This window comes from Knufia obscura (assembly GCF_036327395.1).
Source record: "Knufia obscura strain CCFEE 5817 isolate CBS 148926 chromosome Unknown scaffold_1, whole genome shotgun sequence".
Taxonomy (NCBI): domain Eukaryota; kingdom Fungi; phylum Ascomycota; class Eurotiomycetes; order Chaetothyriales; family Trichomeriaceae; genus Knufia; species Knufia obscura.
The window spans coordinates 431,589-458,717 of NW_027042687.1; the positions used below are offsets into that span (position 1 = coordinate 431,589).

The 27,129-nt window shown below is 51.4% G+C and overlaps 12 protein-coding genes across 12 annotated transcripts; 5 read left to right on the forward strand and 7 right to left on the reverse strand.

The window, feature by feature from the left end:
• Positions 1 to 31: 31 nt before the first annotated feature.
• PMZ80_000162 (uncharacterized protein) lies at positions 32 to 1,027 on the reverse strand (the record flags this gene model as incomplete). The annotated part of the gene is made up of 1 exon (XM_064868616.1): positions 32 to 1,027. One exon carries the CDS (start codon positions 1,025 to 1,027, stop codon positions 32 to 34), a length of 996 nt encoding a protein of 331 aa, XP_064734113.1.
• A 573-nt stretch (positions 1,028 to 1,600) lies between these two features.
• On the reverse strand, positions 1,601 to 2,619 carry CBR1 (NADH-cytochrome b5 reductase; the record flags this gene model as incomplete). Its single annotated transcript, XM_064868617.1, has 3 exons — positions 1,601 to 2,367; positions 2,419 to 2,567; positions 2,615 to 2,619. The coding sequence occupies 3 exons, from the start codon at positions 2,617 to 2,619 to the stop codon at positions 1,601 to 1,603; spliced, it is 921 nt and encodes a 306-aa protein (XP_064734114.1).
• A 633-nt stretch (positions 2,620 to 3,252) lies between these two features.
• On the forward strand, positions 3,253 to 3,992 carry PMZ80_000164 (uncharacterized protein; the record flags this gene model as incomplete). The annotated part of the gene is made up of 2 exons (XM_064868618.1): positions 3,253 to 3,391; positions 3,442 to 3,992. 2 exons carry the CDS (start codon positions 3,253 to 3,255, stop codon positions 3,990 to 3,992), a joined length of 690 nt encoding a protein of 229 aa, XP_064734115.1.
• Positions 3,993 to 4,011: 19 nt separating this feature from the next.
• PMZ80_000165 (uncharacterized protein) lies at positions 4,012 to 5,043 on the reverse strand (the record flags this gene model as incomplete). The annotated part of the gene is made up of 1 exon (XM_064868619.1): positions 4,012 to 5,043. One exon carries the CDS (start codon positions 5,041 to 5,043, stop codon positions 4,012 to 4,014), a length of 1,032 nt encoding a protein of 343 aa, XP_064734116.1.
• Positions 5,044 to 5,481: 438 nt separating this feature from the next.
• On the forward strand, positions 5,482 to 7,389 carry SYR1 (arginyl-tRNA synthetase; the record flags this gene model as incomplete). The annotated part of the gene is made up of 1 exon (XM_064868620.1): positions 5,482 to 7,389. The coding sequence occupies one exon, from the start codon at positions 5,482 to 5,484 to the stop codon at positions 7,387 to 7,389; it is 1,908 nt and encodes a 635-aa protein (XP_064734117.1).
• A 2,304-nt stretch (positions 7,390 to 9,693) lies between these two features.
• On the forward strand, positions 9,694 to 11,562 carry PMZ80_000167 (uncharacterized protein; the record flags this gene model as incomplete). Its single annotated transcript, XM_064868621.1, has 1 exon — positions 9,694 to 11,562. The coding sequence occupies one exon, from the start codon at positions 9,694 to 9,696 to the stop codon at positions 11,560 to 11,562; it is 1,869 nt and encodes a 622-aa protein (XP_064734118.1).
• A 1,348-nt stretch (positions 11,563 to 12,910) lies between these two features.
• Positions 12,911 to 14,077, reverse strand: DIM1 (Dimethyladenosine transferase; the record flags this gene model as incomplete). Its single annotated transcript, XM_064868622.1, has 1 exon — positions 12,911 to 14,077. One exon carries the CDS (start codon positions 14,075 to 14,077, stop codon positions 12,911 to 12,913), a length of 1,167 nt encoding a protein of 388 aa, XP_064734119.1.
• A 361-nt stretch (positions 14,078 to 14,438) lies between these two features.
• On the forward strand, positions 14,439 to 17,360 carry prp1 (U4/U6 x U5 tri-snRNP complex subunit Prp1; the record flags this gene model as incomplete). Its single annotated transcript, XM_064868623.1, has 1 exon — positions 14,439 to 17,360. The coding sequence occupies one exon, from the start codon at positions 14,439 to 14,441 to the stop codon at positions 17,358 to 17,360; it is 2,922 nt and encodes a 973-aa protein (XP_064734120.1).
• A 357-nt stretch (positions 17,361 to 17,717) lies between these two features.
• On the reverse strand, positions 17,718 to 18,632 carry PMZ80_000170 (uncharacterized protein; the record flags this gene model as incomplete). Its single annotated transcript, XM_064868624.1, has 1 exon — positions 17,718 to 18,632. One exon carries the CDS (start codon positions 18,630 to 18,632, stop codon positions 17,718 to 17,720), a length of 915 nt encoding a protein of 304 aa, XP_064734121.1.
• A 936-nt stretch (positions 18,633 to 19,568) lies between these two features.
• MPE1 lies at positions 19,569 to 21,610 on the reverse strand (the record flags this gene model as incomplete). Its single annotated transcript, XM_064868625.1, has 3 exons — positions 19,569 to 20,971; positions 21,021 to 21,386; positions 21,439 to 21,610. The coding sequence occupies 3 exons, from the start codon at positions 21,608 to 21,610 to the stop codon at positions 19,569 to 19,571; spliced, it is 1,941 nt and encodes a 646-aa protein (XP_064734122.1).
• Positions 21,611 to 22,982: 1,372 nt separating this feature from the next.
• Positions 22,983 to 23,877, forward strand: PMZ80_000172 (uncharacterized protein; the record flags this gene model as incomplete). The annotated part of the gene is made up of 2 exons (XM_064868626.1): positions 22,983 to 23,142; positions 23,195 to 23,877. 2 exons carry the CDS (start codon positions 22,983 to 22,985, stop codon positions 23,875 to 23,877), a joined length of 843 nt encoding a protein of 280 aa, XP_064734123.1.
• Positions 23,878 to 25,385: 1,508 nt separating this feature from the next.
• On the reverse strand, positions 25,386 to 26,900 carry PMZ80_000173 (uncharacterized protein; the record flags this gene model as incomplete). Its single annotated transcript, XM_064868627.1, has 1 exon — positions 25,386 to 26,900. The coding sequence occupies one exon, from the start codon at positions 26,898 to 26,900 to the stop codon at positions 25,386 to 25,388; it is 1,515 nt and encodes a 504-aa protein (XP_064734124.1).
• Positions 26,901 to 27,129: the final 229 nt, after the last annotated feature.

Consider the following 27,129-nt stretch of genomic DNA (forward strand, 5'->3'; position numbering starts at 1 on the left):
CCTTAAGCAGCACTAGCCCACACCCACCTCATCACACCAATCCCCCAACAAACAAACTCAACAACCCCACCCCAATCACGACGGCCAAACTGCTCCCTCTGCTAGTACTCACCGCCGCGCCCTCCGCACCGCCATCATCAGCGCTCATCCCCTCCTCAAACCCCCCCCCAAGATACATAGCCCCCAACCCCGACAAATCCCCCCCATCATCCAACAACGCAACCCCACCCCCCGTCCACCCATTCGCATTCTCCTCCCGAAAAATCCCAAACCAGCTGTACCGCTCCACATACTCCAGTCCATCGAGATACGGTAGCGTCGTGTTCATCATCACTTCGTTCGCAGTTGCACTCTGCTGCGGGAGCGCGAGTTCCGTGATCCATATCGGTAGTTGAGCGTCGCTACTTGCGTTACCGTTGTAGTACTCATCCAGCGTCCCCAGCCACGACGCAAGCGCAGGAAAGTCACCGTAGAAGTGTGTGGCGAGGAAATCGGCGTGGCAGCCGTGTGTCTCGTTGAGGGCGTAGCAGGATGTGTTGAAGCGTTGGAGCCAGTTTAGACCTGAGAGGGTACCCGTTGTGCTGGGGTGGGAGATGAGCCAGCGGCCGCCGTTGCTTACAGACAAAGGTGCGATCTGGTTGATGTAAGCGGAGGCCGCGTCCTCGGGGGAGATATTCGTGCCGCCGCCGGAGGTGTCGTGGTCGGGCTCGTTGAAGGTGAGGAGGTGGGTTGAGGAGGAGGGGAGGTTTCCGAGTTGGCGGAGGTCACTGGAGAGGGAATTCAGGTTGTGGAGGAGGGGGACAAATTCAATGTCGCGGAAGGAGGAGGGGCGCCCGACGGGGTAGGGTGACCAGTTGTAGTACCATGTTATTGGGCTTTGGCGGGAGAGGAAGATGTTGTAGTCGTTTGGGTGCTCTGTGCCGAGGTATGCTATGCCGCGTTTGGGATTGCTGGTATCTTGTGATGATGCGGTGGTGGTGAGCGAGCTGAGGAGGGAAGTGGCGATCAGCTGTGTGAAAGGTCTCATGTCGGTAGCCTAAGGATCGTGTTGTTGTGGTGGTCGATTGCTCGATGTCAGGTTACTATTGCAGATCACGAAGTATGCACGCTGTTGAAGCTCGACAATGCTGAACGCTGCAAATGGGTATCTCTATGCACAAAAGGAAGAGCTGGCGTTCATGAATGTTACCAGAAAGATAAAGATATGAAATGCATTGCCACAAATTGGCAATACGTAGAGATGTGCATTGCCCAGCCTTGAGTCCGGTAAGTACGGCACATGGTTGGTGTAAGTATTCTAGACGAAGTGGCGATTTGCCTGATTCGATCTAAGACTCGGGACAGGACCAGATCTGATGCTGGCAGTTAAAAGGTGGACTGGATCTTGCAGCAGGACTTCTTGGTCGACGTCATCGAAGTAGGCATCACGTGCTCCGTCTCAAGCACCGGTCTTGGCAACGATGGCCGACCGGGAAAAGAATCCAGACCATTTTGGGTCGCGCCTCCGGATACAGTAGGATTCATGGTCTCTCTCCACGGTGCTGAAGCACATCACCAGGACCACCAGCTCGACATTGTGACTTCTGTAGATGAGCGTAATCTAGAAACAAAAGACCTGATCCTCAAGCTTACTCACTGGGCGAGCCTTTTGGTAGCCAATGCTCTCTGCAGCCTTCTTCATAGCACTGATCATAGGTGGAGGACCGCACATCAGCAACTTCATATCTGGTGCTGGACCTGGAAGATGCTCCTTCATCATATCCGGTGTGACGAATCCGACGCCGCCCGTCCATCCCTCCGGAGGATTGTTGAGCACGTAGTGAACCTTGAAGTTTGGATCTTGCTTCGCGATCCCATCAATTTCTTCCTTCAGTAGAATATCGTCCGGGTTGACATTGGCGAATATCAAGTCGACCTTCGTCTTATCACCACTGGCTCGTCCACGGCGAATGGCTTGGATGATCTGGAGCATAGGCGTGATACCGGTCCCACCAGCGACCATTCCGATATGCTTGCACATGTTCGGTGTATAGACCATTGCGCCCTTCGGTCCTCGGAACTTCATGGTATCTCCTACACTCAGGCTGTCCATGTGCGCAGAGATGTTGCCCTGAGGATATGCTTTGATCATGAAATCGACATGTCCAAGGTCTTCGTCAGACGAGATAGGTGTGTATGACCGCACAATCTCTTTCTCGGCATTTTTTGGCGTTGCAGCAATAGAAATGTGCTGACCGATAGGCAGGCCGAGGACCTGGTTGGGTGAGGGCAGAGCAAATCTGTATATCTTGACATTGTGCGAAGTCTTGGTTATTTGGGAGAGTCGGAGCTCTTGGAATGTGTCTGGCTTGAGAAATGTGCCTGGTGCTAGAATCAATCATGTCAGTCAGTTCTCTCTGCGCTTCTTGCACCACATACTGCTAGTGTATAACTTGAATCCGCCAGCAGCTGCTGCGAGTATGGCGGCGAATGGTATCCATTCTTTCTTGACGAGTCCGACCCCTATTATCAGGATCACCGCTGGTATGTAGACTGTGCTGATATTCTGCTTCGACAATGCTGGATTCCTGCTCTCGGTCAGTCTGTAGGTTATGGATTGGCAGGGGTGACCTACCCCATCGTGAAATGCTCGGTACCTTCAGACACCTGCTACACGTCGACGTTCTCAGTGTCAGTGGCTGACTGGTATTTGCCAGGAAAATGCAATCGTGATGTGGCTCAACAAAATAAATTTCCCCAGAGTCTCGGGAAATGCTTTCGGACCCGGTCTACAGTCGGCTTGTTGAATATTCAATAGACGTCTTCAGGAGTCTATGCGGATTAATTTCGTTATAATAGCTTATGGGATGTCACAATCGAAGGCGGCGATAGCTCTATCTCTTGCTCTCTTAATTTGACTTCTGTTTCTTCCTGGATAATCGCGGATTGTGTCTATGAGAGCGGCAAACTTCCGCGAAACAGAAAGCGGGTCCGTGAATGCGGGATATCGATTCCCTTGTGGGCTAATGCCGACAGTATCGTGACCATGGCAAGCACGGCGAGTTTACCGTCCGCTATGGGATTGCCTCTTTAAGGCAAGTCACGGTCGTCTGTCAACACGGCCTCGAATAGGACCAATCACAACCGAGAAGTGCTAATAGCGGGACGATTATTTCACAAAGCAGGAGCGGAGGGCATTTGATCTGGTCGATGCAAAGGCATTTTTTCGAAGAGGCGGACACAGCTTGCAAAGAAAGATCAATAAGCGTCGAGATGGACAGTCACGAGAATACCGAGCCTTTCGAAACCGAAGAGTCTCCATTTCCGCTGACGGATGTGGATCGATACAATCTTTCCATTACAGATGCTGAATATAAGCCTCATACCTGGGAAGAGCTAAAGCAGATCATTGGTGCGGAGCGTAGGACAAGATACCGGTACATGAATACTAACTTGGCGCAGCGGAGAACAAGCTTGAGACACTGCGGCGGTGGCCATCAGACCTGAGGCGCTACATCAAATGGTCTGCCGCAACCAAGAAAGAATATGGCTCGATCATGGCGTATGTAATGCAGAAGAGACTGAAGTGGACTCCGTCGCCGAGGTCAACAGCGGAAACCGGCCCACTCTTCGACTATGAAGATCCGACACCCTTTCAGGACTCTCGAGACTTCCGCATTATGCCAAATGACTGGCCATACGGCCTCGACAAAGGTATCGTACACGTCATTGTGTGGTTGAAGAACCGTCTCGAGGTCGAGCCGCCTAGAGGTGACTTGACTGCTGAGGCGCGCACGCAGGTGGACGCCTTCATTCAGGAACATTTCGTCCAGCGGGTAATGGATGTGACAGGTGGAACAGACAATGTGATCTGGTTCAAGAATTGGGTAAGCCTTCAATCTGTTCCTGGTATCGACCATGTCCACGTGCTTCTAAGGGATGTGCCCCAGGACGTTATTGATGAATCGTGGACGGAAGGAGAGAGGCCAGTGCAGGATCAGATTAGCTTGTAACAGCATCAGTGTGTCTCTGTCATTGCTTGCTGGTACGCAATTTCGTCCACATACGGTCGAGTACTTGGAAGACGGCAGTCACACCTTCCATGGTACCTTGGTCAATTTGCATGAAGCCAAACCTTTGCTGAATCTTGTCAGGGTGCCATTTGACCCTTTCAGCTTTGATAGTTGTGGTCATCGCAGTCGCATTATCGTGTTCGTCGATCTGCTGAACATCACATACTCTCCTGAAGAACGCCTCAACGGTATCAGGATCAACGTCTTTGCGCTTTCCAGATTCGACAGGCCATGCAATCTTGTTGCGGAGGAATATCTGTTCACCATCGTCAGCAGATGATCCTTTCCGTGTCTCGTAGATTTGCTGCAGTTCCTTCCACCGCTGTAGGTACTCTTGCCAGATTGTTTGCCACCTCTTCTTGTCTTTCCGGTCCTGGCCACGCCGCAAGCTGGCCTCGATCTCGAAATCAAAGACAAAGTCATTGGGAGTTTGTGATCTTTCTTGAGGCTTGCGTTTTTCACTGCGTTGTTCCCTTCTTCGATTTTCTTCTTCCTTCCTTTCTCTTTTCCTTGCTTCTCGAGCAGCTTGCAGGCCTTCCGCACTTTTCTCCCACATCTTGCGACGCACGTATTGCGCGTATTGCTCGTCGTCCATTGTTTCAAGCTCACCGGTATCAGCATCCTCATAGGCTCTGGAGTAGTTGTGTATTGGTTGACCATACACACCCTGCCAGAATGCTGCGCCTTCATCATCGCCCAGAGCATCAAAGAGGGATTCTCGAAACGCAGCATCTGGCGGCAGCGACGACGTGGTATGACCGTGCTCTGGAGAAGGGCTCCGCTCGTCCGAGAGCCTCCGTCGCTTATGCTTGCGATGATGATGTCGTCGATGGTGACGGCGATGGCTGCGCCTTTCGTTGCTCCTCCCCGTGCTGGACTCTTCCTCTACTTGCACTGAATCATGCTTCCTTTTGAAGCGAAACGCGCTCGTCGCTGCATGCTCATCTTCTGCTGCGCGCGCAGAACTCTCGTCACTGGCGGTCACAGGCATAGCGCTGCATTGCTACCGCGTAGATAGCTGGTCCTTACTTCGCAGTTGTGATACGAGCTGGAGGAAGAGTGCAAGTAAGTTGTTGTACTTGTGACATGCGACTAGTAGCGGGCTGCCAAGAAACAGGGCAACTGGCAGCTTTTGCTGTTGCTATGAATCATTTATCAATTCAGCTGCGACCATATCATGACTCTTCTCGAATAGCTAGTAATGCGCCCTCGCCTTTCATTGAACTGCACATTCTCTTCTCGTTATCTGCTCGAGCCGGACTTGAGACTTCTTCGACCCAAAGCAAACAGGCAGTTGCTGCCTCATCAACTCTTCCAGAGGATCCATACAAAAGATTTCTCCAAAATTTGTCAACACCCAAACAAAATTCACCAACCACTCATACAGTACCCTTCCGTGACCAGGCTCATCATAGCCAACTCTAGCAACATGACAGAGAACGCATTGGCAAACTCAATGAGTACTATGAGTACACAAGATGCACAAAATCCGGTCGATTTCTACCGACATCATATTGCTGAGAGATTGTCTCCCATTGTCAACAAGCCTGCTCAAGATCTGGTTAAATTGTTATCATGGACTCAGACATTGGACAAAGGTGATCTCATGTTGCCTGTTGCAGCTTTGCGAGAAAAGGGAGTGAAGCCGCCTGAGCGAGCTGAAGAACTTGCCGCTGCTTTCCCAGCAGATGATGATGTTCTCGTCACCTGCAAAGCCAACGGTCCATATGTGCAATTTTACTACAAGCCAAATGATGTGATTGCGAGGGTCATCCCAATGATCCTGTCTACCAAGCAGATCTATGGCTCAAATCCAATTCCAGGTCTCCGCGATCCCCAGCATCCTGAACAAGGCAAGAAGAAGATTGTTGTCGAGTTCTCCTCACCAAATATTGCGAAAGAGTTCCACCAAGGTCATTTGCGAAGCACGATCATTGGAGGCTTTATCTCGAAACTGTATGCGCTGAACGGCTGGGAGGTTATCCGAATGAACTACCTTGGCGATTGGGGAAAGCAGTATGGGTTGCTAGCGAACGGCTTCCGTCAATTTGGCAGCCAGGAGGAGCTCGCCAAGAACTCAATCGCACATCTGTTCGAGGTCTATGTCAAGATCAGCAAGATTAAGGCTGAGCAAGATGTACCAATCAACGACTTGAAGAAGCAGATTCGTGAGAAGAAGCAGAAAGGAGAAGACACGGCAGCTTTGGAGAAAGAGCTAGAACCGCTTGTTGCAGAGAGCGAAGACGAGAAGGCTCGAAGATATTTCAAGAGCATGGAGGATAAGGAGCCAGAAGCGATGAAGTTGTGGAAGCAATTCCGAGACCTCAGTATCGACAAGTACAAGAAGACGTACGCTCGACTGAATATTGAATTTGATGTCTACGCAGGAGAGTCACTCGTGAGTCCTGAGAAGATAGACGAAGTGCTCAAGACCTTGAAAGAGAAGAACATCTCAGAAGAGTCAGAAGGTGCCGTTTTGATCGACTTCGCGAAGCACGGAGCAAAAAAGCTCAACAAGGCCATCATTCAGCGAAAGGATGGGACCCCACTTTACCTCACACGCGACCTAGCAGGTATTCTGGAACGACACGAGAAGTACAATTTCGACAAGATGATCTATGTGATAGCTGACCAACAGAATGAGCACAACGGCCAGCTGTTCAAGACGACTGAGATCAGCGGTCACAAAGAGATCTCAGACAAATGCCAGCACATCAGTTTCGGCATGGTCAAGGGCATGAGCACAAGACGAGGAACCGTCAAGTTCCTGGACGATGTCATTCAGCACGTCAAGGATACCATGATGGAAGTCATGCGAAAGAACGATAAGAAGTATCAGCAGCTCACAGAGCCAGAGAAAATAGCCGATATCCTAGCAATCACTGCAATCATGGTGCAGGATCTGACCGGCAAGGTTCGCAATGGGTATGAATTCGACTTCGAACGAATGACCTCCTTCGAAGGAGATACTGGACCATACCTGCAATATGCCCACGCTCGTCTCTGCTCAATAGAGCGAAAAGCAGGTGCCGACCTAGGCTCTCTGAGCTCAGCAGATCTATCCTTGCTCAATGAGCAGCACGCCATCGACCTTGCTAGGTCGCTAGCACAGTACCCTGAAGTTGTCACCAACACATACAAGACACAAGAGCCCGCGACTATACTAACCTACCTCTTCAAGATGTCACATGCGCTTAGCTCTAGCTACGATGTGCTTCAGGTTGTTGGCAGTGAGCCTGAGTTGATGCAAGCACGTCTAGCGCTGTACGAAGCAGCTCGACAAGTTTTGTGGAATGGCATGACGCTGCTTGGATTGACACCTGTGGAGCGCATGTAACGAAGGTCATCTTTGTTCCACTTGGTTGGCTTGAACTCCAGGATATCCTTCCACGAGCATGAGCACGCCTCGGTCCGGAAGATTTCGGCGAACTACCTTATCATGCATCGTCAATCCTGCACAGACTAGACATTTGACTCGCATACGCTAGCATGCAAGTTTGGGCAGAAATGACTTGCTTATGATGGCTAAATTCTAGTCCTTCCTCACTACAGTACAAGATGATCAAACGATACAGGCCTTGCTCACGGAAGTCTGGACGAAGGTTTATCTACAGTCATCCATAAGTGGTTTCCACTACGCTCCATTCGAGCGTACTCTGCTTGCAAGTATGCCCCGTCTGCGGCTCTCAAGCACTAGAGGTAGCGCATCGCAGATCTAGCAAATACTGACAAGGATGGTGAGGTGGGAAGTAACCGGTATTGCTATAGCCATGGTCCGTTGAGGTTGGATTGTCGTCAGTCTGTGCTACCCGCTTGTGCTCCGAAAAGTGTTACAAGATACCCCATGGTGAATCTCGTGTAACAGCTACAACGGGCAGCTGCCATCCGCGCCACCGCAGGAAACACAGCAGTACGCCAGAAGAAGCGTAAGCGATGTTTGCAACCAACAACAATCAAATTAGCAAGTCCCCTCTTTCCTTCTCCCTGCCAGCATATCAACGACACGTTTTCGTACGACCTCATTAGACGTCAATTGTTTGTAAAATGCTCACCCCGGCATTCCTGAGATTTGCTAGAGCTCGTATTCTGGGGTTCTCAGCATACACTTGTTCACCCTCAACCACTACTAACAACAATGGCCGTCGAAATGCACTGGAAAATTTCAGCACCTTGATTTCCATGCATACCGATTGCAAGAAAAATCTTTGGTTGCGTTTGGGCTGCAAGAATGACTTGGAGCATTATTGGGCATTATCGTCGGCCACACACTTTTGTCTGCCAATGGCAAGTCTCACCAAGCATAAGCTGCATGCACAAGATTCTTGATGCCACGCCAGAAGCCAGACGCCATTCTAGCTGTCTTTTAGCCTGGAAGACGTTGAGAATATCACACCATCCCCGACCTATCCTAAAGCACAGTTCATCGCTGCTGTCACCATCGTCCAGTGGCCTCCTTCGTAGATATGCTGTCCTTTGCATATGCCTTGAGTGTGCCTGCCTAAAGAGGATCCAGAGTTGCAAGAGCTATCGTCATTGTGCGTTGCTTCGTCCATGGATTAGCACACTGTGCGTACGGAAAGGGCTTCACAGATCTCCATCAGACGTGTACCTAGCAGACAGAGCTTTTGACTGAATGACTCCTTGTCGACAGGCAGCGCGGAGCTGAAGAGGAAACCACTTCCCTGCCCGTTATTGCTTCATCCTCGCAGACTTGCATTGATTCTTGACCAATGCTTCTACGGCTACCTGCAGTAAAACACATCCTGTACAATGCCATTGTGCTTGACTCAATTGTCGACACCAGCTGCGGTCAGAGCCATCCCTCGGTCAACCCTTGGCAGCTAGCCAGCCCAGTTTGAAACAGTTACCCGTGTTACGTGCAGCACAACCATCGAACAGCAACCCCTCGTTGTTGCCTCCTCAACGTCACAAATCAAGCGATTCTCCTTCAATGCCCTCCACGACGACTCTGACTTTCTTCTCAACGCGCCACTTCCACGCCAGTGTCACATTTGCGCACAGGCGCGTCGGATTACGCTTCATAAGCAATCTTCTGCAACGGCTTGGTTTCCTGTGAAAGCCGATGACCGACTACTCTTATTTGCCAAAACGAAACATTGTGACGATCGTCAATCAAAAGTTTTGTCTATCGATAGCACTCGGCTGCTTACCATATTTGGCGGCATCTACCAGCCAGAAGCAACCACCGGAGACACTCAAGAGTGATCCACTGTCCGCTAGCACCAACAGGGACTCCCAGGCTACACTTATCTTGGGTTGGAGGCCTGGGGCTATCCGAACCTGAGCCCACTTACCTGCCCCACAGCAACACAAGTCCAACTCTCAGGCTTTTGATGGTGATCCACTTCCTCTTCATCCCGAACACCACACCTCAACTCTGAAACTGCCGCACTGGCAAAATCAAATGTCAGGCGTAGACCCGACGCCATACCAACCAGTGAGTGTGGAGGACTGGGATGATGAGGCTCAGGCTTCCGTCCCCGGAACTCGCACCACTGCCAATGTCGCCGTGAAAAGGAACCTATCTTCCGAGTCCGACGACTTCCCTTCTGCCTTGATTCGCTACCAGTATGACGGCACTGATTCTGGATACGTATCTAAAGCACCAACAGTTTCAAGCATGGCTTCGTCGAGCCGCAGGCGCAACTCTGGACTGAAGATCGACACCGCTGTTCAGATCGAACGCGAACGCAAACCGTATGCGATGACTGCCGCTCCTCATGATACCAAAGAGAAGGATACAAAAGAAGAGCCAAAGCCAGTCAAAAAACCTTTCTGTCACCAGGAGGGATTATGCTGGGTTTGCGACAGATATGGCTTCCATTTCGATCCCAAAGACCCGCCGAAGGATCTCCATAAGAAGGTGCAGTCGAAGCCTGCGACCGCAGCTCCTAAAGCCGCTCCTCAACCCACCAAAGCAATCGCTGCCAAACCCAAGGAAGATATGCCGCGACCACCAGCGCGTCGCATGTCCACGAGCCAGACTCGACCAGTGAGTATGTACGTGACGACTCCGGTGCAGGCAGCGTACCATCAACATCCTGCAATGCACCCTGGGTGGACGGCAGCGGCTCTTCCCCCTCCTCCTCCTCCGGGCGTCACGTATACCTCATACCCGTTCATGGCTCCTGCAACGCCTGTAGGGTTTATTCCTCAGCAACCTCAGCAGTTCTATTACGACCCTCAACCTGTGTTCGAAGATCATCCTCAGAATCAACCACGACCGCCACGGCGGACGAGCATGATTAGCCAAGAGAGGCCAACGTTGGAGAAAAGGCCCTCAAGAACAAACACTATGCTTGAGAGGACATCGTCGCGCGAACAAAGGCCACAAATAGTATCACACAGGTCGAGCAAAAGCATCCATGCCGATAAGCTAGCGATGCCACCACCAGCCAAGCCACAACACGTTACGACTATACACGCTGCAAGGCCCCGCACAGGAAGGGCTAATACTTATCACGCGAATAGTTCATCCCATAGAAGATCCCGATACGAAGAGAGTGATGACGAAAGCGATGAGGAGGAGATCGATCCAGGTGCACTTACAAGTTACAAACAACCACCTCAATCACCTCGGCGACCACCATCGTCGTATAAGGCGCCCACCCATGAGGCACCCGGGCGGCCTCAGTTAGCACCAAAGGCCAAGACATATCATGACGGTTCGTCCGCTATGCATATTGCCAGTACTGCTCGTGCCGATGGAATGCTACGGCGAAGGACAACCGAGTCCGTACCAGCCGCTTCTAGTGATCAAAAAGCAGCGGCAGCTGAAGCATACATGAGGAAGCGTGGTAGCATGCCTGTGAATGAACTCACTGCAGAAAATCTGAATCATTTGAAAAATGTAGCAACTCGGCAAGTGAACGATCAAAGGTCAGAGAGCGGCAGCACGAACAGCCACATCACCCATCAATCATCGTCAAAAGACTCCTCAAGCGGTCGCGGTCGTATCATGTCAAACTCAAGTGCCCTTGGTCACTCGAAGAGCACAAGCATGAATATCAACATCAATGGCCTCAACCTCAATATCACCGATGGCGGCGTTGCAGAAGCACCGCCAGTTCGACTAGACGTTGCTGGCGTACAGATCTCGATGAACAATCGTGAAAAGGAAAACATTGACTACTTCAAAAGGCCTCAGAAGCAACTCGAACGTGCACCCAGCATGTCAAGTCGACCATCACGTCGAAGCTTGACACAGAGCAGTCTCGTGTCAGCTGCAATCGATGGCCTGAGACGCGAGAAGGACGAAATGCTCGCCATAGAAGCCGCTCGCCCCTCTCGTGATTCATCCCGCCGCTACTCATACGTTGAAGAAGACGAGCGAGAAGCTCTACGAGAGGCAAGCGCAAGGTCATCGCGGCAAGCAAGCCGCAACGCAAGCAGTGTCCGCCCGTCGATCGAGGAGCTTCCTGTCCGACCGAAGGTGCAAAGTCATAGGTCGAGTGTCGACTACTCACGACGTGATGAGCCCGTCATGTGAGCTCTTTCTACCTCACATCAACATACGTTACTTCTCATGGAGGTCTGAGACAACTTCTGCTTCACAACACTTGTATTCGGTGGGCCATATTCTTCACATTTGAACTAGCGTTCCGTTCTAATCAGCATCTTGCACATCACAAGCAATGTTTACTGAAAAGCAGGCCGGCCCTTTGCTTTACCTTCTTTCATGTTTGACTTTTTATTCCAGCTGCTACCATCTACAGTACGAAAAGCAAGAAAAAGTTCTATGATACCCCCAGATTGTTCATGTACGAAGAGAAAAGTGTAGTAGCATTATTTTGGTCTTATTTCTGGCATTTTCTTTGCGGTTTGTGGGTAGGGGATGGGAGGAGGGAAGGTGGTCGGCTGGATGTGGATGGCACGACATATGAGGATATGAAATAAGGAGATGATAATGGTTTTGACGACGATACCCCAGGCGCGGCATGGAAGAAGCAAGCAGATGGCAGGAAGCAGGAAGCAGGGTTGCTGCAACGATGATGACGAGAACTTCGGTTTAAGTAGATACCCCTACCGTCAATTGACACGATTTTTGCGCTCTCAAGCACATCGTCAATTGCTTGCCGTAGTACACGCGCAAGCTTGCCCTCTAGTCCGCCAATGCCCGCGTTTTCCTTACAGTATTTGCTCTGCTCCTCAGCTCAAGAGCACCACATATCTGCCTAATATCCCCGCTAAGAGACTAAGTCAGGGGCAACCACTGCTCCTTCGGCCACGTACTAAGACATTTCCCTCACTGCCCCTCCTTCACGTCACAGTGCCTGATCACCGCCCCGCGACGTGGTACCTGACATGCTTTCCCAACCTGCCCTCGTGTTCATGCATCTGGATCGGACCCCTGTCGGGATGGTATGCATAGATGCCCAATGCGCCATTTAAGCCCTGGCCTGGGTTTCAACATGCCATTCCCACGATGGATCGGGTGATAAGTGGTATCGTGATCGGTTGAGCATGCGAACTCCTAGGTACGAGGACGTAGGAGTGGATGAGAATCCGCTAGAGTGGTTGAAGCGCGGTGTTCCTGAAGTAGTTGGGCGAGACAAACCCATCGTTGTCTGGGTTCCGTGACACTCCGGAGGAGGACTGGAACTGCTGCAGTGGTTTGATGGGGGCACTGCGAAAGTCGTTCAGAGTGCCGCTGGGGTTTGTCAACGAGGTTCCCAGTCGCGTGTGTATCTGGAGCAATACTGTAGTTGCACAATCTTGCTTGACTGTTCATTCCGGGACGGACACCTTGAAACATATCATTTGGGTATCATAATAACATCGCTAACTCCATTCCATGCCATAGCCTCGTAAATCATCATATCACAATCCCTCAATACTCACGTGAAATGTATGCCCTCTTGATTGAACAAATACAACAGTTTCAGAAAGTCGCCCTCATCACATAGCCGCGCTCGTTTGTCTGCCAGTTGTGTCTTGTCCTCTAGCACAGAGCGGACCTTCTCACGAACCAACTCGTGGACTTTTCCTTTCTTTTTTCGGTTTGCGCCTTTTGGCAACTTTAATGCTGTTTGCTCCTTGAAGAAGGCAGGCAGATCATCTTCGTCGTCGAGGTCCATACCCCCGTCATCCGGGTCGTCATCTTCCGCCTGATTATCAAGACCATCATTGTAATTCTCAACCTCCATCAACACATCTGCCCCATTCATCCCATTCGTCTCCGCCGGCCCATCATCAAGCGGAATATCATTCTGCGCACAATACGTCCGATAATTCCCCTCCAACAAATTCAACACACTCGTCGTCCCCAAGAAATTCGACCTCAACATCTTATTCTTCCTCACAAAACATATCCTTAGTAACCCATCCCACTCCTCATAAGAAATATTCGGCCGCGGATTTTTCGGCACCATCCTAATAACACTCGACTCGACCGCGGGCGGCGGCTTAAAATTATTCTTGCCCACTTTCATGATATGGTCTATCTTGGCCCACATCTGCGCGTTCACACTCAACCTGGAATACAACTTATCGCCCGCCTTGGCGAATAACCTGAGCGCAAACTCCCGCTGGAACATGAGTATGCAGACTCGTGGTGCGGGCGTCGTAGCAAGTAATTTGAACGTCAACGGGCTGGAGATCTGATACGGCGTGTTACTGATGCAGACGTCAAAGTACGGCAGATCCGTCTTGATCACATCCCCAAGCATAACATCTAGCCTTTTCCCCGCCGGTGTGCCCTGTACACGTTTCGTGACTTCAGCCGCCATGCGCGGATCGAGTTCGACGGCGATGCATTTTTTGGCTTTCTCGAGGATGCGCACTGTCAAGTTACCTGACCCCGGGCCGACCTCGAGGACGACATCGGATTGTTTTAGGTCTGCTTTGTCGACGATTGCTTGGGCGACGCCGGGGTTTTTGAGGACGTGTTGGCCTAGGTCTGTGTTCATTTTGAAGATTGCATTGCTGCTGGTGGATTTGGATGCGGGTTTGGAGTAGGGGGAGGAGGCGCTCGGGGCGCGTTTGTGGGGGTTGGCTTTCGGCATGGTGGTGGTTGTAGAAGATGAGAGAATCGGGTGCTACAGGTGTATCATGTCCTCGAGAATCAGTGACTGCTTCTATGTGTGAGCTTCAGAGTGGACTTCGAAAAGATACTGCGAGTGCACGTCCCCATCGCAACTGCCCGCAACTTTTGCTTATCGATAGCTGATCTTTGTGGAGACATTTTTAGTGTCATCTAGCGCCGTCGATCATTTTATGCTTCTCGAAATTCCTCTTTTTGCTGTGTTTGCCTGGAAGTTCAACTCCGGGCGTCCCCCAGAGATTTGTTTTCCGCGGCGTCACGCATGTGCAGGTCCTGCTGAGTCGCCTGTGTTGTAAGCCGTGCTAGTTCTCATATAATCCAGAATGTCGCGACTCGACTTCTTGAAGCAGAGAGCGCCCGAGAACTATGTCGCAGGTCTTGGGCGTGGTGCGACAGGCTTCACTACGCGATCCGATCTTGGACCAGCCAGAGCGGGACCTAGTAACGAGCAGATCCAAGAAGAACTCGCGAAACGAGCAGCAGCACTCGGGGCAGCCCCACCCACAGCATACGGCGTCCCAGACAAGAAGAAAGAGGAAGAAAACGACAACGATGACGAACGATTCCAAGACCCAGACAACGAGACTGGCCTGTTCGCGAGTGGGCTCTTCGATCGAGAGGACGACGAGGCAGATCGCATCTACCAAGATGTAGACGAGAAGATGGACAGAAGGCGGAAGCAAAGAAGGTTAGTACTCCCATTCCCTACATTCCCCTCCCCATTCCCCAAAGATGATTGTGTTTATCAATACAATTTGTATCGAACAGATTACCGACGTATTCCAATTTCGACATATAGGGAAGCACGAGAACAACAAGAACAAGAAGAATACGACCGAAATAATCCCAAGATCTCAGCACAGTTTGCCGACCTGAAGCGATCGTTAGCTGGACTTTCAGAGGACGACTGGGCGAATTTGCCGGACCCTGGAGACTTGACTGGCAAGAATCGGCGGACGAAACAGAATCAGAAAGCAAATCAGAAATTTTATGCTGTGCCGGACAGTGTTTTGGCCGGCGCAAGAGATTCGTCGCAGTTCGAGACGAGTGTACAGGATGACGGCGCAGACCAGAAAGATGGCACAGTTACGAATTTTGCGGATATTGGTGCGGCCAGGAACAAGGTACTGCAAGTCAGAATGGATCAAGCCGCGCAGGCAGATGCAGGTTCTGGCACAGCGACGAATATTGACCCGAGAGGATATCTGACGAGTCTGGCAAATACCGAGCTGAAGGCTAGCGAAATCGAGATTGGAGACATCAAGCGTGTTAGAACTTTACTCGAATCGGTCATTAAGACAAACCCGAAGCACGCGCCAGGCTGGATTGCAATTGCTCGAGTGGAAGAGCTCGCCGGCAAAATCGTCGCTGCTCGGAAATTGATCGCTCAAGGATGTGAGCAATGTCCGAAGAGTGAGGATGCTTGGCTGGAGAACATCCGGATGAACGACAACAACAACGCAAAGATCATTGCCGCGAATGCTATCAAGAACAACGACAAATCGACACGGTTATGGATAGAAGCTATGAAGCTAGAGGAAGATCCGCGCAAGAAGAAAAATGTCCTACGTCAAGCCATTGATCATATTCCACAATCAGTCGCGATCTGGAAGGAAGCAGTTAACCTGGAAGAGGATCTCGCAAACGCTCGGCTCATGTTGGCGAAGGCTACAGAGACTATACCTCTGTCGGTCGAGCTTTGGTTAGCGCTAGCACGGCTCGAAACGCCAGAGAACGCACAGGCAGTGCTGAACAAGGCTCGAAAAGCTAATCCCACCAGCTACGAGATCTGGATCGCAGCTGCCCGATTGCAGGAGCAAATGGGCACAATGAACAAGATCAACGTCATGAATCGTGCCGTGAAGGCACTCGCCAAAGAAAACGCAATGCTGAAACGAGAAGAGTGGATCGCCCAGGCAGAGAAATGCGAGGAGGAAGGTGCGGTCTTGACGTGCGGTTCTATCATTCGGGAAACGCTCGGTTGGTCCCTCGACGAAGATGACGACAGGAAGGAGATCTTCAAGGACGACGCCAAGTCAAGCATCGCGCGAGGCAGATACGAGACCGCAAGAGCAATCTACGCATACGCACTGCGAGTCTTCCCAACCAGCAGGGCGCTCTGGCTCGCAGCTGCTGATCTGGAGCGGTCACACGGCAGCAAAGATGCCCTCTGGCGCCTCCTCGAGAAAGCAGTAGAAGCATGTCCGCAATCAGAAGTCCTCTGGCTCCAACTCGCACGAGAAAAGTGGCACGCCGGCGAGAAAGACGACGCACGGCGAGTCCTCGGCAACGCATTCAACCAGAACCCCGGCAACGAAGAAATCTGGCTCGCAGCCGTAAAACTCGAAGCAGACGACCGACAAGTCGACAAGGCGCGAGAACTTCTCAAAGCAGCACGAGAAGAAGCGCCCACAGAACGAGTATGGTATAAATCCGCCGCATACGAGCGTCAACTCGGCAACGTCGACATCGCACTTGACCTCGTCCTACAAGGTCTAACCTCAACACCCGTCAACGGCCGCGAAACTAAGTTCCCCCGCAGTGCAAAACTCTGGATGATGAAAGGCCAAATTTACACCGCCAAAGGCATGATCCCGCAAGCACGCGAGGCCTTCTCCCAGGGCACACGCGCCTGTCCAAAGTCAATCCCCCTCTGGCTCCTCGCCGCCCGCCTCGAGGAACACGCCGGCGTCATCGTGCGCGCCCGGTCGGTCCTCGATCGCGCGCGCTTACAAAATCCCAAGAACGCACAGCTATGGCTGGAGAGCATAAGAATCGAGCGGCGAGCAGCACCGAATAACCCCGCGCAGGCTAAGACACTCATGGCGAAAGCCAAACAAGAATGTCCGAAGTCTGGCCTGTTGTGGTCGGAGGATATATGGTACCTCCAGCCGCGAACGCAGCGGAAACCGCTGAGTCTCGAAGCGATCAAGCAGGTCGATAACGATCCCGTCCTCTTCAATACCGTCGCACGAATTTTCTGGGGTGAGCGGAAATTGGAGAAGGCGGCGTCGTGGTTTGAGAAGGCGATTGTGCTTGATTCTGATCTGGGGGATACGTGGGGGTGGTATTTGAAGTTTTTGGGACAGCATGGGACGGAGGAGAAGAGGAGTGAGGTTATTGGACGGTGTGTAGCTGTTGAGCCTAGGCATGGGGAGGTGTGGCAGAGGGTTAGGAAGGATCCGGGGAATGCGATGTTGGGGACGGAGGAGGTGTTGAGGAGGGTGGTGGAGGAGTTACAGTAGCGAGAGTTCAAGGGATAGTACTACACAAATGCAATATGAGAAGGTGACGCCGCTCGTGGATGTCTAAGGAGAACCTTGATGATTGAATTTGAGACGAGGGTATCAATAAATACAAATCAGCAATACTACTCATCAATGCTCGCGACGCTTCCGAAGCCTATCCAACTCTGCTCATGCCAGCTCTTGTCATGCCATGCGAACTAGTACCAATATCCAAGCCATGCTGTCGTGTCATTCGTGATCATCGTCGTCATCGTCCTCACTACTTCCATCACCATCCTCAAAGTCACCTCCAGCCACAGACCAAATCCACCTCTGATTCTGCCACCACTCAAGCACGGGATACAGCCAGCCCACCTAAAGCCCCAAACTATCCTGACTCCCGTTCTGCCTAGCCACAGGCACAAACACCTTCCCAGCCTTCCTCCTATACCTCTCCCCCTTCCTCTGCCTCCTCCTCCTCGCAAGACCAGGACTCCACACCCCCGCAAACAAATCCTCACACTCATCCTCATCCTGACTATCGAACTCCAACTCCTCTTCACGAGCCCCATTCCCATCCCCCAACTTCCTCACCTCAGCCGCCATAAGCGGGTATACCTCATCATACTCCTCCACAGCCGTACACCCAAACCCACTCCCCTCTTCATTATCCCATCTAACCCCAACGCGTACCTTCTTCGTCTCGAGTATGAACTTTCCAACCTTATATTTCTGACTCTCCTCACTCGCCTCAACATACTTCCACCCCAGCAAACTGCCACAAATACTACAGCTCAGATCCGCAACTATATGTTGTCCCGTCACCAAGTTCCTCGCCACAGCCCGACTCAGAAACGTATTCGGCAGTGCACCGTTAACGCCCATCGTGCGCTGCGTAGACGCGTATTTACTGCTCGGATGACCCTGGACGAGATACGCGCGGCCATGACGGCCCGTGAAGCCCTTGGATATAACCTGGGATGTAAGTGCGAGGTCCGTGGCGCATTTGGCGCAGTGGATGTGGGAGGTGTGGCCCTGGAGGTATTTGTCTGTGGGGGGCTCGATGGGGGCGTCGCTGGGTGTTGCGGGGACTGGCGTTGGACTGCGGGAGAAAGGGTTGGAGGAAGGGGTGTCGGTGCCGCTGGGCGCGGTTGATGTGGTGGTTGTGTCTGTGGAGCTGTGTCGGCTTTTTGTGAGGGCGAAACTGCTGCGGCGGAAGGGGAGGGGCGGGATTAGGTAGGTTGGGAAGACGGCGGGGGGATCGGAGGATTTGCGGAAGAGTGAGGACATTGGTGGGCAGGGGTGGTTGATTGTTGTTCTGTCTGGATCTGTAGTCGATGAGTAAGGTCACGAGGCTATGTAGCGCTCAGAAGTATGCTTGGTATGAAATGAATCAGGACAATGGAGTGATATGATCAGGAAAGGACAATTCGGAGGTGAATAGCAGTCCGTCTTCAGCATTCATGCTGCAGTGCAACATGGGACATGCGCAACGCGTCGGGAGAGGAGACGCAGCGGCACACTCATTCTAGATGCACGGTCCTTGGAGATAGCCGGGCCAAGGGGCGCATGACACGCATTGCATGTTCGAGAAGGATAGAAGCTATCTGTGAATGGTCAGCAACTCATGCAGAGGATGTTGGTGACGTTGGATTCGTTGTTAGGTGGGTGATGGTGGGGTCGTTTCGGAAATGCACCGGCAGGCCGGGTAGACCCATGCACATGGGATCTGGGTCAGAATTGGTGGCAGTGAGAGACCTCGAGACCTTGTCCGACTCTTGTTAGGGAACAACAGTTCACGTAGCTCAAACAAAGCGTGCGATAGAAGATCAGTAAAGTACTCTAGGAGAATCGAAGTTGTTCTTGAGTCCTGGGTGACCCGAACCAGCTCCAGAGTACTTGTATGCACAAGTGGTGGTGAGAGATGAGTTTGGGACAGTCAATAATGAGATAGATGAGGACGAAGCAAGAAGTTGAGATTGATGGGATTCGATCTCTGTAATGATGAACTCATCTCCTGTGCCAGGTGGCAGGTGCTATGTATCATCCATGCTTCAGAGCAGGCACCTCGAACTCGACTGCGACTTGCTCCTCCCCTGCTCACTCTTGAGAAAACAATCGAAGAGTGACGCCTTTCATGCAATGCTTTCCATCCCATATGTCATCATAAATAATGTTGCTTGCAAGAAATCAGATATCTTCTCCATATGCCGCTTAGTTGCTATACTAGAGCTCCTTATACTCGGCATTCCTCATACCCCGTCTTCCTCTGTCTCGATTCATAGCCCGTTGGGGGTTCACCGGCTGCCGCATGTATGCGTTGTCCTCCTCATTTCCTTGGTGTCGTTGTTGGTTCGAGAACTTGTTTCCCGCCGCCGGGCCAGTCGGTACACCAGCAGGAGGTCCCGATGTCATTGCCTTCGGACCCTTGGGCGCATTCTCCAGACCCGCTGGTGGGTTTTGAGGGGCAGGAGAGGCGGTCTTGTTGTAATTGTTGAACTTCTTGCCGCCTCGGAAGCCTCCTCTATTATTGCCGTACTGGTTGTTGTTCCAGCCTTGACCATGATTGCCATTCATATTGGGATTGAAGTTGTTTTGGTAGCTGCCATTCATGTTGTTGTCATTCATCATGGGCATACCGTTCATGTTGTTGAAGTTTGGCATCGCATTCATGTTAGGCATGCCGTTCATCCCATTCATGCCGGGCACCATCATCATGGGATTCATCATGGGGTTCATCATAGGATTGAAAGGCATCATACCTGGGAATCCCATGTTCATAGGATTGGCGTTCGGCATATTTGGCATGTTCCCCATTTGCCGCATGATCTCTTGCATCTCAGACGGCATACCATTGGCATTGTTAGCGTTTGAAGGATTTGGCGTTGATGGTTTCGTCTCCAGTGCTGTAGACTTTGGTGTCCCTGCTTCTGAACCTCCAGACTTCTGTCGTTTCATGGCAGGTGCTGGCACAGAGAGACTATCTTTGGTTTCAGTGAGGTCCGATGCATTTCGCTTTCTACCGGCAACACTGGACGGTGACTTTGGCGACTTTATGCTACCATCACGAGAACCTGGACGTGAAGCACTTTCTTCAGCTTTTGGTGAGCTTGCTTTCGAGCTACCACCGTCTTTCTTATTGGTATACTCCTTGATTTTGTTCTTGACCTCCTCATCGGGTTCAAGTCGCTCCAATGAGACGTTTTCTGTTTGACAATTCGGACACTGAAGATCGTTGTCGAGAAGAGCATTTTCAATACACTCATGACAATACGTCTTCCCACAGCAAGGTGTCTTCATTGGATCTACAAACATTCGTTTGTCAATCGGGCACTCCAAACCAAGCTCTTGCAGCTCCTTGTCTCCTGTCTGCACATTCTTCTGCGCCTTGTCTGTGGCATTCTTCTGATCCTGGAACTTTTGCCATGTCTTCTTATCTGCTTGTGCCAGGACGTACTCTCCTTCCGATGTGATCATGACATTCTGTCTAATCTCGTCATCGAGGTTCTCAATCTCTGCCTTGTCCACCTTCTGCAACATCGATCGAGGGATACCAGTAGTCTTCCTGATTCGCTGTTTTCCATCGTACGAAGCATCGTCGTTAGTTGGGCACGCCTGAATCCAGTGACCTACACATGTTAGCATTTTGTATTCACATCATTGATCTGAAAAGCTTACCTTTCTGGCCGCATCGAAAGCAAACGTAGCCGTGAGGTGGCTCTCCCTCAGGCACATTTGCCTTCTTTGAGAAATTCTTCTGGCCAGCAATATTGATTCTCTGGTCGTGGGACATGTTCTCCTGCTGGTTGATCCATTGTGCATCCTGCATCTTCATCATGGCTTTGATCTTCTCTTCTTCTGACATGGCACTATCGATCGCAGCGGACATCTTGGACGTGGCGGCTGCCGTGGTAGGCTTCGCCGTGGCTGGTGGCTTGCCCGAGACATATCGAGCAGCACGACCTTTACCAGGAACAGCTGCAGGTAGTCGTCGTGCGAGCACTGTCGAGTCTTTTGGTATTATCTCAGTGTCATCGGTGTATTCTACAAAAGTTAGCAAAGGAACAGAGTGCTAGTTGCAATTGACAGTGCTCACCCTCGTCTGAGTTCTCCTTGTAGATCTTCAGGTCAAAGTCTGTGCCATCTCCCAGTCGAGATATATTGATAATTTCACGCTTGAGGTTCCAGACATCGGTATGAGGACCGTCGATAGTAACGCGAGTTGGGTCCTTCTGTGATTTGAACTTGAAGTAGACGAAGGAAGACATTGTGGACTTTTCTAGTTAGAAATCGATTGCCAAATGCAAATGGTCAGGTTGCAATCGACGAAGAAGTCTGTCTTTGGTTGTGGTAATCTGTGATTGAGCGAGACGTCCCGTCTGTTGTACTTTGAAGAAAAATGTGTTCTGTACTCAACCGATCAGATCTGTAGTTGAGGATCGATTACAGCAGACTTCGGTTAGTACCTGGGCAAGGATGCAAGCGCAAGTGGTCAAGATGTAGGTTCAATTGAGTATTTGTAGGAGTAAGAACTTCAACACGAGCCAGCTGCAAGCAGGAAGGTTGAAGCAATACAACCAGAATCTTTCAATCCTCAAGTGTCCCAGAGAAATCTCCGCCCTCGATACTTCAGATCGCTGTCGACACCTGCTAGTGATACAGCAAGGTGATTTGCAGTTATCTTGGTAGAGATTATCGCAAACGAAGACTGCACTTTCCACCACGAGACAACCTCTTTTTCACCTGCTTCGTTGCTGACTGTCACCAGTCACTAGTATTGGCGAACCCTTGTTTGTTTGGAAGAGAGGCAGATGGATGAGTATTGAGATTTGGAAGATCGAGAAAGTGTAGTAGTAAAGGAAGTCGGTGGAAAGAGTTTGAGGAAGAACCCGAGGATGAGGATGAGGATGAACATCAATCGATTGCGGGAGCAGGCAGCGGCAACTTTGCTTTAGGCTTAGCGTATGTCACGTGATTATCTGGATGACAAAGACGTTCGCTTGCCGAAGAAGCCCTGGAGTGGATATCCAAAAGCATTGGCCAAACATGAAAGCTCGTTTCACTGCTGCCTCATCAGCAATCTAAATTTCAGTACTACTGTACTGTAGTCTCTTCATGGCGTATGCATTCATAGCTATGCACTCGAGGATGGCCCTCCACGAAAATCAAATCACCGACCTCTTATCATGTCTCCTGACGTTCTTCGTCAGGTAGTACCGCGCTTTATATCCTGCCCTCGCTCAAGCTCAGCCCATCTCCTTTTCTGCTCGTAGCGTTGTCCTTTCTTAGCAATGAAATCCTTCTCATCAGAGGACCAAGCAATTCGCACAGTATGCACGCAGCACTTCCACCAAGCTCTATGGCTCCCGGAGACTGCAAACCATACAAAGCTCAGGGTCACATATTCGTCGACGACGAATTTCGACAATATCAGTCTCCCAGCCGTTCTCTTCATCGGTCCAATGTTTGGCACACGATGGGAATCTTTACACTTCGACAAGCTGGCAAGAGACTGCGGCGTAAGACTCATATGTGTCGATAGGTATGCCCAAGATAGTACTTTTGGCTGAGAATGATTCCAGTTGAGCATAGAGTAGACCTGCCTTCGGAGGCTCAACACCAGTCCCCATCGACATTCGCATGGCTGTCTGGCTCGAAACAGTCCCAGCCCTGCTGCAACAACTCGACGTCAAGCATGTCGCCATCGCGACCCACTCGGCCGGAACAATCTACACCCTCAACACGTTATTCCACCACCGGTCCCTCCTTGACCCGAAGGTACCCTACGTAGCATTCTTGGGTTCGTGCCCACATGTCAATCACCCCCTATCCCAAGCTGACAACACCAACAGCGCCCTACGCCCCATTCACCCACTCAGGCGCAACCCTCCCAACCATAGCCGCCAAACTCCCAACCAACCTCCTCAACTCCTGGGCCGGCCTCAACACCTTCATCAACACCAAGATCGTACCCACCGCCTCCTGGTCCGGAGGGATCATCTCTTCATCAGCAGCCTTTCTCTCCCCCTCGGCCAGCACAGACGTCCCCGGAGCAGAGACATCAACGTCCACCACACCATCCGAGCAATACGGCTTCGATAACAACACGGCCAAGCTTATCAGCAAGCTCTCACACAAGTACCAATTCGCAGAAAGCATGACAGGCGGGAACGAAGAGGCAAAACTCTGCCTCCGGAAGTGTAACGATGCAGACTGGGGAGAGGCAGCGGACTACACGAGCTGCGTCCGCACGATAGCCGTTAACGAAGCGGCGCTTAGTAACGGTAACAGTGCACCAACCGCGACGAAACTTCGCGTCGAAGCCCACTTCGCAGCCTCAGACATCATGAGCGGAAAGCGCGGACAGACGTTCTTCGAGGGGTGTTGGCAAAGCAACGAGGTAAAAGGGAAAATAGACTTTGCGAGTTTGACGCTTGCAGAGACGAATCATGACTCTGTACTTGTTGATTTGAGGAAAGGAGCGCTGAAGGCTGTATTCGAGAGAATCGCCAGACTCGGCAAACAGAGAGATTGATTGATTGATTGTTTCGCACCGGAGGAGGATACGGCCTGCACACTGCAAGGCCAGGTCCCCCGAAACCCTGTTCTTGAAGAACAACGTCCGTCGATCTAGTTGTGGCAAAACATAGCTCTGCTGCGACAAACGGGATACGTTGATGTGACACAGACGATGCAGTCATTATCCTAGGTACAAGTACGATACCGTTTTCATGCCCATAGACAGAATCCTACCCACACTTAAGACCGAGACATAAGAGCAAATCCAGGCATCCACCCAGCGATTTGTGTCAGTCCTGCATAACACCCGCCGAATGTACTCATAATTGCGTGTACCATGGCCCAGTATCGGCCTAGAGATACAGAAAGCCCGCAGCGTCATCAACGCCGCATGTGAGTCCTCTGATCGCACTACCCGGTGCATCCATCCATCCGTTCCATGAAGGTGACCACGGGATTTTTGAGGGTTACATTCCACCATGTTCTTGGTAGGGATCCCGAAGACGGTAACTCCACGGTTGCATTCCTGCCTGTGTCTGACGTGAATAGCACAAGAGACCAAAGGTTTCGCGGCCGTTTGAGCACGGCCAATGTGCGATCGAGAGCTATGGTTGTTGCTCGGTAGCGTTACTGTAATCTGGCGACTCAGACCTGGTATGGCCTGGCGAAGGGGCACGGCAGCTGCCGAACGTCGAGATACACGCTCAGTTGACAAAACCTATCCGTGAAGCCTAGGCGACTTTGCGATGACGACGTGCTTGCTTACGCTGACCTTCCGCAATGGTCATGGCAACGCACTTGGAGGCGACGGTCTAATGGTTTGGTCGGGTCAGCGTGTGGTTGGGAGGACGACCTTGGCCAGAGATATCGCGCGTGCGATCGTGAACAATAATCTCAGGATAGGGGCGACTAGGAGACTCGAAGATTCAAGAAGACATTGTGTGACGGGACGAAGGTGGCCATTGTGATGACCTGAGCAGTCTGATCCCCTGTGGTGTCAATACTCGAGGTCCAAGGCAATGGCATGAACAGCTACCTCTGATAACACGTAATGGCGCAGTCATGAACAAATAAGAAGACCGTGCTGTATGTAATGCAGCACGATCTGCTCAGATCTGCTCGAAGTCATATTGGTAAGATGGCACTAATACATTAAGAGAAACGAAAGATACAGCTCGCCCGTCAAGCGGCATAGCGAGCCCCCCTTGGAATTAGAGTCCCGTTCCACGGAAAACCCAAAGCGACGATATCGCTGTCCAACGTCATTGTCGTGAAGATGTCTTCCAGCCCAGCACCCACGATCGTCGTGTTTGGTGTCAGCTCCTGCTCGGCTCTACCATTCAAAGTTGGTGTTGTAAGGGTGTCTCCCAGTTCACCGTCCATCGCTGTCGTGGCTGGCTGATCTTCATCTTCATATCCCACCTCGTCATCCATTTCCATGCTAGAAATCAGACACAGTTCCCTTCGTGTTCGGTCAAATTGGTCTGTCAACCACACATGATACGCAGCCGCGGACTCCGAAGACTAATCGATGACATCCGCGATCCTCACCTTCTTCACTGGTGAGCCTGGCTCTTGTGCTGAGGCTCCGTTCGTGGCTTCAGTCGCGGTCTCCGGTTCAATATCCTCGAGTTTCCTCTTTCCTTTCTTTACCTCCACGTCTGCCTGTAACTGGCCCTGTGGCATTTGTAACGCATCCATCGGAGCATTGCCGTTACTGCCAGCGTCAGCAGCAAGCTTCGGCTTCTTTCTCTTCACCATCCCACTCAGATCATTCGCGCCAGCCATAATCTCAGCTAACTTCTCTTTCTGTTCGCCCTTGCCACCACCGAGGACTTGTCCAAGCACAGACCCCATAAGTTCCTGCTGGGCATCTTTTTCGGTCTCAGCCTTGACGCTAACGGGTGGTTTTCGCAACTCTTCCAGCCGTTGTTGCATCGCGGCGACCATATCCTGGACATCCTCGATTTGTTCTTTTGCTTTTTGCTTTTTGTCCGCGGGTAGATCTTCGAGCTCTTTTGTTTCTTTGCTGACGCGCAGGTTACATGAGTGAATTGCTTTCTCTTGTTGGGATACGGCTTCGTTGCGCAGGGTCCAGTCGATGGTTATTTCGCCCACGGGGTTCCCGTCTGCGTCGCGCTGTTGGACTTGTGACGCGGCTTCGAGGGCGAGGGAGAGTTTGTAGTGGCATTCTGCGAGGAGGCTGGAGCTGGGATCGTAGAGGGTTTGTTTTAGGTCGAGGCAGCTGCGGAGGTCTGTTACTGCAGCGTCGAAGCGTTCGCCTTCAAGGGAGATTTCGGCTTGGAGGTCGTAGATGTCTGAGATGCGGGTTCGGAGGTCGCGGGTTGAGTCTGAGTCTTTGTCTTTCTTTTCGAGGGTGCGGAGGTAGAGGATGCGCGAGAGGTCGAGGATTTCGAAGGCAGTGTTGAAGTCGTCTTCTTCTTCCTCTTCCTCTTCGCCGTCTGCTGCTTCTCCTTCCTCGTCGTCTTCTGTGTCGTCCCAGTCGGGTGCGTCTCCCTCTATCTGGAAGAGAGGTTTGTCTGACTTGGATTGTTGGACTTCTTCCGGGTTCGCATCAATGGCAGGCACTACATCTGCTGGTTGAGATGTCTCTGTGATGGTCTCTAGGGTTGTGGTGTGAGCAGCTGCAGTTGTGCTTGACTCTGGCTTGATAGTGCCATTGGCTTTCCTTTTCTTGGAAGGCTTCTTATCGCTGCCTTTCAGCTGGGCTGAGGCTGCTGTGCCGCCCAGTACTGTGCTTGTCTTCTGGGCAACGTAGAAAAGGCATCGACCGTAAGAGAACAGCAGATCCGCATTCTCTTCAGCCATCTCACCCCTTATTTCTGCTTGCACCTCGGTCGCCTCTGAGTAGAGTTCCGCTGCCTCTTCATACTTCTTGACTGCGTATAGTGAAGTTGCTCTCGCTATCAGGTCTGCCAGTCTCTCTTCAGGCGATTCGTTTTGCGTTTGATCTGTTGTCCGGTTACTGGCATCAGCTCCGACGGCTTCGGACTTGGGTACTTCTGTAGATTCTGCCATGGTGGGATCAATGCGACGATATGGTGTGTTTGGAAAATCGTATATGCTGATTGTGGTGTCGCAAGAAACTTGTAGACTGTTCGAGGTAGTGTTTGAAAATCACCGACCAGCTTAGATGGACACTATGAAGTAGGCAATAAATTGTTTGGTATCAGAAGCAAAATAGAGTAAGACAGGAATGAAGACAGAGCAATTGAGGGCAGTCGCAGCACATGTTCCTGCCGATGCG